The sequence below is a fragment of the Haliotis rubra genome, unplaced genomic scaffold (genome assembly GCF_003918875.1).
Source record: "Haliotis rubra isolate DU_JTF1 unplaced genomic scaffold, ASM391887v1 Scf468, whole genome shotgun sequence".
Taxonomy (NCBI): Eukaryota; Metazoa; Mollusca; class Gastropoda; order Lepetellida; family Haliotidae; genus Haliotis; species Haliotis rubra.
This window is the reverse complement of record NW_025767155.1, coordinates 743,040-756,317: the sequence shown is the minus strand read 5'-3', so window position 1 is coordinate 756,317 and position 13,278 is coordinate 743,040. Positions and strand designations below refer to the sequence as shown.

The 13,278-nt window shown below is 41.6% G+C and overlaps 1 protein-coding gene across 1 annotated transcript; it reads left to right on the top strand.

Moving 5' to 3' along the window:
* The first annotated feature begins 1,933 nt into the window (after positions 1–1,933).
* On the top strand, positions 1,934–12,835 carry LOC124290524 (putative ribosomal protein S6 kinase alpha-1). Its single transcript, XM_046727270.1, has 3 exons — positions 1,934–2,077; positions 2,460–3,443; positions 11,636–12,835. Exons 1-3 carry the CDS (start codon positions 2,068–2,070, stop codon positions 12,619–12,621), a joined length of 1,980 nt encoding a protein of 659 aa, XP_046583226.1. The 5' UTR covers positions 1,934–2,067; the 3' UTR covers positions 12,622–12,835.
* Positions 12,836–13,278: the final 443 nt, after the last annotated feature.

Here is a 13,278-nt window from a genome sequence, read left to right as displayed (position 1 = left end):
CTCCTCCCAGTTATCGATCTATAGGCGCTCGGCCAACTGACAACTGCTTGACGAAGATGGGACTCTCTTTATCTCGTAAGGAGGAAACGTGCGTCTCTATTTGTGAAATAAGTCATGATAATGACTATATTGTGAGCACTGTGTATACTAGTATATAGATATATATCCTGTACAACTGTTAGTTACTATTCACCTGACGAAGGGCAAGGAATAGCCCAGAAACGTTGTGTATACAATAAAGAAGAAGTTGACATCCATAATATTTTGTCTTATACTTGAATACCAACTTGTATATGCCTCTCAAGAACTGTGTCACAGACTTGACATGGTGTAAACATGACACACGTCGCTTGAAGGAGCATAAATCTCAATAAGCCTGTTATGTTAATTATGATTTTAATTACGTCCTTACTGAAGATCACCATTGTCTTGAGACATACAATACTCTCTCTCTCTCTCTCTCTCTCTCTCTCTCTCTCTCTCTCTCTCTCTCTCTCTCTCTCTCTCTCTCTCTCTCTCTCTCTCTCTCTCTCTCTCTCTCTCTCTCTATCCGCGTGTTTGGTGGAGAAGGTTGGGCTGTGATGTAAGATAATATGGTGCCTTGTCTCATATGTTTGATAGGTACATCCACATGTGTATGAATTATTATTTATGTTTATATTCACATTGTCAAGTAAATGATATCTGGCAAATATATGGTAGTAGTTTTCTTTTTTATCTGGGTACATACCATTATTATCAAGGGTACAGCTTAATTAAGTCTTATGCAGCCGACCATAAAATGTGTTGGTTTAAGCAGTATGTCTTATGGGAGGTCTGTCTTATGGGAGGTCTGTCTTATGGGAAGATACCAAATGACACGTCGAGACGCTTAATTATGCTCTCTGCTGAAATACTATTCAAAGCGGCGGGTTAATCACAACCCAGTACTCACAAATTTCCTTCACGGAGATTCTGCCTCCATAGAAAAACTCGAATTGACTGGTCGGCGTTCTAGAAGTTGTGAGTCAATAATAAAGCATACAACTTTATGAATAACAACTTTTGGTTTATTGCACGGAGCGATGTTTCGGTGTAGGTTCTTACACCGTTTTGAAGCTTGAAGAAGTATGCTTCATTCAACGTTCGAATGTTTAGAAATTAACTTAGTAACAGTAATACAGTTGTTTTCTTCGATGCCGTTGGTGTGTGTCACTGATCGCTTTCCCTGGCTTCCCCAGGAAGTAGATGTAACACGTGCATCTTCAAATACACATATATTATATATCCAGACCGCAAGTAGTCTTTCTTATCGTCGAGTTGAAAGATAGCCGCCTGACGAAAACCAGGCTTTCAAACGGTACACACACTCACTCTAGAGTTATCTCCCTTTGACCAGATGTTACATGTTACAATTCTATCGTTTTGTCTTGCAGTTCGAGATTCTTCGAGGTGGTTTGTAAATCATAGGGGAAGAATGAATCTCGTTAGACCTGAGTGTGTGGTTGTTAGAAGATGTTGTGTGGTACAGAGACTGTTCAATTTCAGTTGAATGTGTTAAATAGTCAGAAAGGCAGACACAGTATAGATTCCTGTAACACCTGTTGTTAAATCGACACGTTTAGTGTGACACGTATCAAATGTTGTATGATAAATTTGTTTTGGAAAATAACAACATACTTTAAAACTTATAAAATATTGCCTTGTCGTATTGTTGCATTCGGTAAAAGCAAAACATAAAGCGGTACAATTCTACAAAATGTCTAAATATTTGATGCGTGTGGGCATGCTTGTGTCCAGGATGCAGTGTCCCTTTTGGTGTTTCGTAGACTTGGTTCCGTCTATTAGCATCGCAAGTGGACGGTGCGCAGGGAGAGACGGCAACCATCTTATTGACTTATTGTTTTGACGTAACAGACACATGACGTCATAAACACTTGACGTCACACAAAGGATAGGTTTGCATGAAGTCACTTTATTACGCTTGACTACAGTGTAGGAGTGTTTTCTCTTCACGGAAGTTGTTTTGCAGCGATTTAATCCAAAAACGTGTTCCTTTTGAAATCGGTTTGCAAGACCTTGCCTGATATGGACTCTGGTAAGTATCCTCCATTGTGATTCATCAGTCGAAATAAACATATACGACTTAAATGTTTAGTTTGATTATCTGAAGCGGAGTACTTTTAAAGAAAACATAAAATTGCTGTAACTTAATTTAGCTCACCATGTGTCGTGATTGTTCATGTCTTAAATATATGATCAAATCAGTTATAAAGATTCCGTTTCAATCTCTGGTTCAACCTGTCAACAAATTACAGCAGACTTTGTGTATAAATCGCATAGCAGCAGTCATCATTTACGAGCAAGTACGATTGTAATTCATATCATTTTGTATTTTTATCCTTGGTGTTTATAAATTCCCATTTTACACGATTATGGTCGTGCATCAACGTTGAAGTAACATGACATTTGGTCTTTAGATCCTCGTCACGCTGAAGATGTCCACAACGCGGCAGCAGAACTGTGGCGGAAGTATTTGTTCAAGGGGCGACTGGTTGAGCCCGTGTCCAGTCCAACATCTCCCGTGGATGTTCCGTCTTTCCCTCGCCATCAGTGCCACCTTGCGGACTGGCAGTTTCCTCTTCAATCCTCAAATGGAATTCTCCGCTCACTCCCACAGGACCCGTTCCTCGGCCTGACAATCCGTGGCTACTTGTTCCGAGGAGTCATAAACTCAGGTGGATCAGCTACTATATACAATGTGTTTAAAGATGGCAAGGTGTTTGCAGCGAAAGTGTCCCACCCAAGAAACACCAACCCAAGTGAACCATCAAAATTATGGGCCAATGAATTCAACATGCTCAATCAGCTTCAGCACAATAACATTATCAGGGCCTATGAAATATTTGAACACAAGGGACGCCAGGTCTTGATACTCGAGTATGTCGGCGGATGTAACCTGGCGGAATTCATGACCAGGAGGGGCGTGGCTGGGACACAAAGGGCGATCAAGAAAATCATGAAACAAGTTTTGGAAGTTCTTCAATATCTCCATAAACATAACGTCGCCCATCGGGACATAACACCATCCCACATTCTCATTGGACAGAGTGGAAAGGTCAAAATAATAAACTTTGGCGACGCGACCAGGCTTGGCACAAACAGCTCTTATCTTAACCGCGAGACAGAAGAACATTATCCACAAAACGAGTCAACGAATGTTCAAGATGATATTATCAAGTCATTTGATATATGGAAGTTTGGGGCGTCTATATATGAAACCCTGTCAGGGAAAACACCTCACTTTATGAGACCAAACCACAGTAAGCTGGACGTATCTGCCATTCACAGAGCTGACAAACAGCTGATGTCGCTCATGAAGAAGTGTTTGGATGTGAATCCCTTGTCTCGAATTACAGCAAAACTTGCTCTAAAACATGACTATTTCAAACGGTTTTTCAATTAATTCCCTAACCTTATTCTAACTTTACAAATTCAATTCAAATTGTTACAGTACACAATGTCATGTCAATCCTCTTCTGCCTAATCAGTAAAATCCTTAATTAAAATGTAAATTTCTGTTCATTATAAACTTTGTAGTGGAATGTTTCCGGACGAGATGCTGTCACTGTTTTATTGGAATATCAGTTGTTTGTGAACCAATACAATCAAACACATCAGTTCTGTGTTTTGTTCTTCGTTCAATCCAATCCAGCTCACTCACTCATTCATTCAATCCTATAACGATCCCATGTGACATGTGACCCAGGTGTGAGTGACTGTTGTGTACCACCGCATCACGCAATAGTCAGTAGAAGAGTGAGTGAGTGAGTTTAGTTTTACGTCGCACACGCCAATATTCCAGCTATATGGCGGCGGTCTGTAAATAATCGAGTCTGGACCAGACAATCCAGGGATCAACAGCATGAGCATCGATCTACGCAATTGGGATACGATGACATGTGTCAACCCAGTCAGCGAGCCTGACCACCCGATCACGTTAGTTGCCTCTTACGACAAGCATGGGTTACTGAAGACAGATTCTAACCCGGACCTTCACGGGTCTAGAAAAGTGTGATATCGAAGACAGGAAACTCTTTGCTTGTTTGTTTGGCTGTTGTTTAACACAGCAGCTCTATTATGGAGGCAGTCTGGACCAGACAATCCAGAAATCAACAGCATGAGCATCGATCTACGCAATTGGGATACGATGACATGTGTCAACCCAGTCAGCGAACCTGACCACCCAATCCCGTTAGTCGCCTCTTACAACAAGCTTGGGTTGCTGAAGACCATTTCTTCTGAAATCTATTCTTGAGTGAGTGAGTGAGTTACGTTTTACGCCGCTTTTAGCAATATTCCAGCTATATCACGGCGGGAGACACCAGAAATGGGCTTCACACATTGTACCCATGTGGGGAATCGGGGTCTTCGGCATGACGAGCGAACGCTTTAACCACTTGACTACCCCACCGCCCCTATTCTTGATCAAAGAGTACTTAATAGTTTACGAACAATGATCTCCACCGTTGGGTACAAATAGACCCAATGAACCAAGTCAAGGGATGTTACCTCCTGGGCTTAGCAAAATGGTATTTTATCGGAAACAATTGTCCCAGAGAGTGTTTGAAGAAACTGATTGTGTCTCTATCATTATTGCAAGCTGTTTTTCATAAATATTGAGGCTCATATCATTTTCAATTTCTGACAAAATGTCTTGATAAGCTGCAGATATAGATACACGCACACGCACACGCACGCACACGCACACGCACACACAACCTATACATTACAGCAAATATGCCTTCTGTAGTGAAATGTAAATTTAATTTCTATTTTGTATGATTTTGTTTACACTATGCGTAGGTGATAACCTGGGTACCCTTTCATGTTATATACTACTCACACTTTGCTAAGGATCACAAAAATTCCCAACTGTACTTAAACATTGATTTATAATTTGAAATTGTATCGAACTAGATAAATAAATAATGATATGGTAGCCCCTCTTTAGGCAACAACCACTTTAATCTAAACGTATGCACTTGATACGCGAGTAACCATAAAAATGGTTTTCATGGCACCAATCAACACCTGTGAATAGCAGGTATGGGTTCCACAAGATGCAGTGACATACTGAAACCTAGGATCCATGCTTACAATAAGCTTAGATATTTAAACCAAATTAGACCCCACATCAGAGTTTTCTGTTGAATCAATGGTTTGATCCTTAGCAAAGTGTGAATAGTATAGTTGACGTATGTCTAAAATAGTGGTAAAATCTCGCTGCTTCAGATCAGTCCCTGGAACGGACTCTCAAAACTGCACGTTTGGATACTTGTATCTATAAAGTCGCGGCGGTTTTATCAAACGAATCGCTCATAAAATCATTCGTGTCAACGCGGATTGTTCCTCATAGGTTTCAATTGTATAGGTGAAGGCAGTGAAATCTAGTTAACATTACTTGTGAAAAGGCGTCTTTACATATGATATATTTAACCTGCTTTACAGCCGACGTATTTATAGATTCAATCCCCTCTGAACTGGAGCTGGCATCCAGCAGATTGGTAGAACTCAAAATCCAAAGATTTCGTTTTTGTCGGTGAGAATACTGAATCATGCCTGTCTTTCAGATGTCCACTAAACTTTCAGGTTTCATATTTGTTTTGTTTTTTTAGCGAGAAATCTTTGCGCGTTTCCAGGTAAAGCCAGACCTCCGAAATCTCAGTTCGTGTTTGTGGACATCATCATGTTGGGTCACGTGATTGGCAGATACACACTTGTGGCCTACTCTTTGTGGCACAAGTCATCCCAACACAATCAATACATCAGAATAGCGTCATTGTCCAGCCATCAAGCGGAAAGCACCATCAACAGCTGCTGTTCAGCCGTAGTACATGAAGCTCGAGTAGGCAGGCCTGTTTTTCTCTATTACCCGTGACGATCCGGGTTAGAACTGGTCTTCTGTAGTCCATGCTTGTCGTTAGAAGCGACTAACGGGATCGGGTGGTCAGGCTCACTAACTTGGTCCCAACTGCGTAGGTCGATGCTCATGCTGTTGGCCACTGGATTGTCTGGCCCAGACTCGATTGTTTACAGACCGCCTCCATAATTAGCAGGAATATGTCTGAGTGCGGCGTTACACAAGTCTTCTCTCTATACACCTTTTGTATCATAGCATTTCCCCTGTTATCTGTCAGTCTTTCTATGTCTCTGTTTCTAATAATTGCTTGTGATGTAATTAGTTATTGTAAATATCTTCGGAGAGGGGTTTACTAAGTTGAAAGAACTTGTCCCCGATCCTTTTCACACTGTGAATAAAATATGTTTAAACTAAACTACACAACAGACAATCAAATTCGCCTCTTTGTTATTCCTTGACGCGACAGTCGACATTAGCGAAGGAAACAAAAGCGCGAAATATAATCAGCTGACCATATTCTCAGTATGGAACATTGAATAAGTAATACTACACATTTGGTTTCTCCTTCATTTACGCAATATCTTGTTGTGCTTATTTGTGTGGTGGAAGTGAAGAAGGACAGGGAGTCATCCCATTCTTACCTTGTCAGCTTGCTGACGGGGTTAACCTCTTTGGTCATGTGGACAAGGCGTTCGACTTCGGATCAGACTGACTGACTGACTGAGTTTAGTTTTACGCCGCTTTTAGCAATATTCCAGCAATATCACGGCGGGGGACACCAGAAATGGGCTTAACATATTGTGCCCATGTGGGGAATCGAACCCGGGTCTTCGGCGTGACGAGCCAACGCTTTAACCACTAGGCTACCCCACCGCCCCACTTCGGATCAGAAGGTCCGTGGTTCTAATCCCAGCACGGGGCTCGGACATTTTATGGCCGCTGCAGAAGCGTAGTCTGAAATGTGAGTCATCAATGGTCCACTGTGATTGATGTGACATTCCCACCTTTTTACTTCATAGCCTCCGTTCATTCGTTGCCTCCCTTAGCAATAATATATTCCTGTTATCGGTTAATCGCAGAGACATACGCACCAACGCGTGCACACAAACACACAAGCACCACATTCCTGAACAGTTGAACTTCTAAAATGGGGATGGATCACTCCTCTAACTGTTGTACTTGATAGGACTTAACGTGAGTGAGTTGTGTGAGTCCTCACTGTTTATCACCATTGTCTTGAGACATACAATACTCTCAATGAAGACTCTCTCTCTCTCCCCCTCTCTCCGCGTGTGTGTGAGGTGGGAGAGGGTTGGGCTGTTCATTCCCGTAAGTCACCTCATTTCGCTCTAGGGGCGGTGGGGTAGCCTAGAGATTAAAGCGTTCGGTCGTCACACCGAAGACCCGGATTCGAATCCCCACATCGAAACCCATTTTTGGTCACCCCACAGTGATATTGCTGGAATATGGCTAAAAGCGGCATAACACTAAACTCACTCACTCTAGACTTGCGTCCCTAAGGTGATGCATGACCCCAGTATGTTAGTTACATGCTGAGTGTCTTTGAGAGGTTTGTCATCAGCATACCCGAGCCCATTAATTCCAACAACCTGCTAAATGTTTAACACCTGCATCCCCCCGGGGATTCCTCCACATGAAACTGACTTCTAGATGGCTACCTGTATGCCAAGAACAAGGTGAAAGGAGAAAATGATGATGTTTACGTGACTTTCTAATAAAGTGTTATCTGTACTCTGACAAACATGTGATGTAACATAATTTGGTGCTTGGTCTCATATGTTTGATAGGTACATGTACATGTATATGAATTATTCTTTTTGATAATATTCACAAGTAAATGTGATCTGGCAAATATATGTTAGTACCTAATGTTGTCTTTTTTATCTGGGCACATACCATTATTATCAAGGGTACAGCTTAATTAAGTCTTATGCAGCCGACCATAAAAGTGTTGGTTTAAGCAGTATGTCTTATGGGAGGTTTGTCTTATGGGAGGTCTGTCTTATGGGAGGTCTGTCTTATGGGAGGTCTGTCTTATGGGAACATACCAAATGACACGTCGAGAAACTTATTAATGCTCTCTGCTGAAATACTATTCAAAGCGGCGGGTTAATCACAACCCAGTACTCACAAACTTCCTTCACGGAGATTCTGCCTTCATAGAAAAACTCGAATTGACTGGTCGGCGTTCTAGAAGTTGTGAGTCAATAATAAGGCACACAACTTTATGAATAACAACTTTTGGTTTATTGCATGGAGCGGTGTTTCGGTGTAGGTTCTTACTCCGTTTTGAAGCTTGAAGAAGTATGCTTCATTCAACGTTAGAATGTTTAGAAATTAACTTAGTAACTGTAACACACTTGTTTTCTTTGATGCCGTTGGTGTGTGTTACTGATCGCTTTCCCTGGCTTCCCCAGGAATCAGATGTAACACGTACATCTTCAAATACACATATATTATCTACCCACACCGCAAGTATTGTTTCTTATCATCGAGTTGAAAGATAGCCGCCTGACGAATACCAGGCGGTACACACACTCACTCTAGAGTTATCTCCCTTTGACCAGATGTTACATGTTACAATTCTATCGTTTTGTCTTGCAGTTCGAGATTCTTCGAGGTGGTTTGTAAATCATAGGGGAAGAATGAATCTCGTTAGACCTGAGTGTGTGGTTGTTAGAAGATGTTGTGTGGTACAGAGACTGTTCAATTTCAGTTGAATGTGTTAAATAGTCAGAAAGGCAGACACAGTATAGATCCTGTAACACCTGTTGTTAAATCGACACGTTTAGTGTGACACGTATCAAATGTTGTATGATAAATTTGTTTGGGAAAATAACAAGAGTTGTTTACATCAATCACGTTCTTGAACATCGATTGTTTCACGTATGGATGATTCAGGTCACTTATGTTGCATTGTGACAGTGCTCATATATCGATTGCTTGATGCATAAATTATTCTGGTACAAAAATATGAGAGATCACATGGGACATTCCACCAATATCAAATACGTGACGTGACCGTGGCAAGGTCCGTATCATCTATAAAAGGCACCAAGTTCGCTATACCTATCAGTTGGTTATACGGGATTGGATTTGCACATATACCATATAGTAAAGTAGACGGGATATGTAAGCAATATACCCACACTTTGCGAGACCAGTGCATCGGTCGATATACCATATAGTAAAGTAGACGGGATATGTAAGCAATATACCCACACTTTGCGAGACCAGTGCATCGGTCGATATACCATATAGTAAAGTAGACGGGATATGTAAGCAATATACCCACACTTTGCGAGACCAGTGCATCGGTCGATATACCATATAGTAAAGTAGACGGGATATGTAAGCAATATACCCACACTTTGCGAGGCCAGTGCATCGGTCGATATACCATATAGTAAAGTAGACGGGATATGTAAGCAATATACCCACACTTTGCGAGACCAGTGCATCGGTCGATATACCATATAGTAAAGTAGACGGGATATGTAAGCAATATACCCACACTTTGCGAGACTTTGCGAGACCGGGATATGTAAGCAATATATCCACACTTTGCGAGACCAGTGCATCGGTCGATATACCATATAGTAAAGTAGACGGGATATGTAAGCAATAAACCCACACTTTGCGAGAGACCAGTGCATGCGATATACCATATAGTAAAGTAGACGGGATATGTAAGCAATATACCCACACTTTGCGAGACCAGTGCATCGGTCGATATACCATATAGTAAAGTAGACGGGATATGTAAGCAATATACCCACACTTTGCGAGACCAGTGCATCGGTCGATATACCATATAGTAAAGTAGACGGGATATGTAGGCAATATACCCACACTAGGCCAGTGCATCGGTCGATATCCCGAATCGGGGCCTCTCTGGTCGAATTGCCATTGAAAACTCCCAACACATTTTGTTTCGTATCCAAATTAGACATTTTAGTTATTTATATAACAAGTTCTTTTTCCTTTCAATTCTAACGTTAAGACCTTCAGATATCTTCAATCGCGGCAGTCAAACAGGAGCAAGTCCAAAATATACTTGCACAAGTGCCGACAAAGTTATTGATTCATTAACCTGTGCTGTGCCGTCTCCATCCTTTCTCGCACACCTGGCTGTCCCTTTCCCTGCACTCCTACCTCGTAACAAATAGTGAACTGTGTCAATATTTTAATGATAGTTTGTTAAACAACTTTCTTAATTTTGGGACATAAATTCTGCAAACAAATCACAAAGTTGGTCTGATGTTTTGATTATGATCAGCGTTTCATTGAGTATTATATGATTATTAGTTTTTGAGTTAGATTGCAATTCATCGGTCCGCTTTTGAGCTAAACGGACTATACGCAGTAGTGCATGTATAGTGAGTTAAGTTGGGGGGGGGATGGGTATGTGTGTGTGTTCCAGCACGATGGAGGAAACTTCGAGGTTGGCTTCAGACATTGTACTCATTTAGGTAATAGAACCCGGATCTTCGGCTACCGCTTTAACCCCCGCCCCAGGTGCATGTACAGTGTTCCTGCCTGGTACACCGCGGCAGTTGGGGCAGCCTTTGTTTCAGGACATACGGCACCGAGCGGAATACAGTTTCGGTTCCTTTACCCATGTTTAACGAAGGATGTTCTTTATGAGCATTGGCGGATCCGCGGGAGTGCTCATCTCCACCCAAAAACTTTCCCTGAGGAGTATTTCCCCCTAACTTGTGGACTTCGTGATTCATGTGTACCCATATAACACATCGCCATATTGCTGAGTGCGGCGTTAAACAACGAACTAACTAAACATGCGCACTATTAATGGAAAAGTGAATATGAATTATGAATATGTTGCACTGTCTGTTTTACACCTTTTAGATACATACTTTAAACTTATAAAATATTGCCTTGTCGTATTGTTGCATTCGGTAAAAGCAAAACATAAAGCGGTACAATTCTACAAAATGTCTAAATATTTGATGCATGTGTGCATGCTTGTGTCCAGGATGCAGTGTCCCTTTTGGTGTTCCGTAGACTTGGTTCCGTCTATTAGCATCGCAAGTGGACGGTGCGCAGGGAGAGACGGCAACCATCTTATTGACTTATTGTTTTGACGTAACAGACACATGACGTCATAAACACTTGACGTCACACAAAGGATAGGTTTGCATGAAGTCACTTTATTACGCTTGACTACAGTGTAGGAGTGTTTTCTCTTCACGGAAGTTGTTTTGCAGTGATTTAATCCAAAAACGTGTTCCTTTTGAAATCGGTTTGCAAGACCTTGCCAGATATGGACTCTGGTAAGTATCCTCCATTGTGATTCATCAGTCGAAATAAACATATACGACTTAAATGTTTAGTTTGATTATCTGAAGCGGAGTACTTTTAAAGAAAACATAAAATTGCTGTAACTTAATTTAGCTCACCATGTGTCGTGATTGTTCATGTCTTAAATATATGATCAAATCAGTTATAAAGATTCCGTTTCAATCTCTGGTTCAACCCTGTCAACAAATTACAGCAGACTGTGTATAAATCGCATAGCAGCAGTCATCATTTACGAGCAAGTACGATTGTAATTCATATCATTTTGTATTTTTATCCTTGGTGTTTATAAATTCCCATTTTACACGATTATGGTCGTGCATCAACGTTGACGCCTTGATGTAATAATTCATGTACATTTCACACAAAAGTAACATGACATTTGGTCTTTAGATCCTCGTCACGCTGAAGATGTCCACAACGCGGCAGCAGAACTGTGGCGGAAGTATTTGTTCAAGGGACGACTGGTTGAACCCGTGTCCAGTCCAACACCTCCCGTGGATGTTCCGTCTTTCCCTCGCCATCAGTGCCACCTTGCGGACTGGCAGTTTCCTCTTCAATCATCAAATGGAATTCTCCGCTCACTCCCACAGGACCCGTTCCTCGGCCTGACAATCCGTGGCTACTTGTTCCGAGGAGTCATAAACTCAGGTGGATCAGCTACTATATACAATGTGTTTAAAGATGGCAAGGTGTTTGCAGCGAAAGTGTCCCACCCAAGAAACACCAACCCAAGTGAACCATCAAAATTATGGGCCAATGAACTCAACATGCTCAATCAGCTTCAGCACAATAACATTATCAGGGCCTATGAAATATTTGAACACAAGGGACGCCAGGTCTTGATACTCGAGTATGTCGGCGGATGTAACCTGGCGGAATTCATGACCAGGAGGGGCGTGGCTGGTTCACAAAGGGCGATCAAGAAAATCATGAAACAAGTTTTGGAAGTTCTTCAATATCTCCATAAACATAACGTCGCCCATCGGGACATAACACCATCCCACATTCTCATTGGACAGAGTGGAAAGGTCAAAATAATAAACTTTGGCCACGCGACCAGGCTTGGCACAAACAGCTCTTATCTTAACCGCGAGACAGAAGAACATTATCCACAGAACGAGTCAACGAATGTTCAAGATGATATTATCAAGTCATTTGATATATGGAAGTTTGGGGCGTCTATATATGAAACCCTGTCAGGGAAAACACCTCACTTTATGAGACCAAACCACAGTAAGCTGGACGTATCTGCCATTCACAGAGCTGACAAACAGCTGATGTCGCTCATGAAGAAGTGTTTGGATGTGAATCCCTTGTCTCGAATTACAGCAAAACTTGCTCTAAAACACGTCTATTTCAAACGGTTTTTCAATTAATTCCCTAACCTTATTCTAACTTCACAAATTCAATTCAAATTGTTACAGTACACAATGTCATGTCAATCCTCTTCTGCCTAATCAGTAAAATCCTTAATTAAAATGTAAATTTCTGTTCATTATAAACTTTGTAGTGGAATGTTTCCGGACGAGATGCTGTCACTGTTTTATTGGAATATCAGTTGTTTGTGAACCAATACAATCAAACACATCAGTTCTGTGTTTTGTTCTTCGTTCAATCCAATCCAGCTCACTCACTCATTCATTCAATCCTATAACGATCCCATGTGACATGTGACCCAGGTGTGAGTGACTGTTGTGTACCACCGCATCACGCAATAGTCAGTAGAAGAGTGAGTGAGTGAGTTTAGTTTTACGTCGCACACGGCAATATTCCAGCTATATGGCGGCGGTCTGTAAATAATCGAGTCTGGACCAGACAATCCAGGGATCAACAGCATGAACATCGAACTACGCAATTGGGATACGATGACATGTGTCAACCCAGTCAGCGAGCCTGACCACCCGATCCCGTTAGTTGCCTCTTACGACAAGCATGGGTTACTGAAGACAGGTTCTAACCCGGACCTTCACGGGTCTAGAAAAGTGTGATATCGAAGACAGGAAACTCTTTGCTTGTTTGTTTGGCTGTTGTTT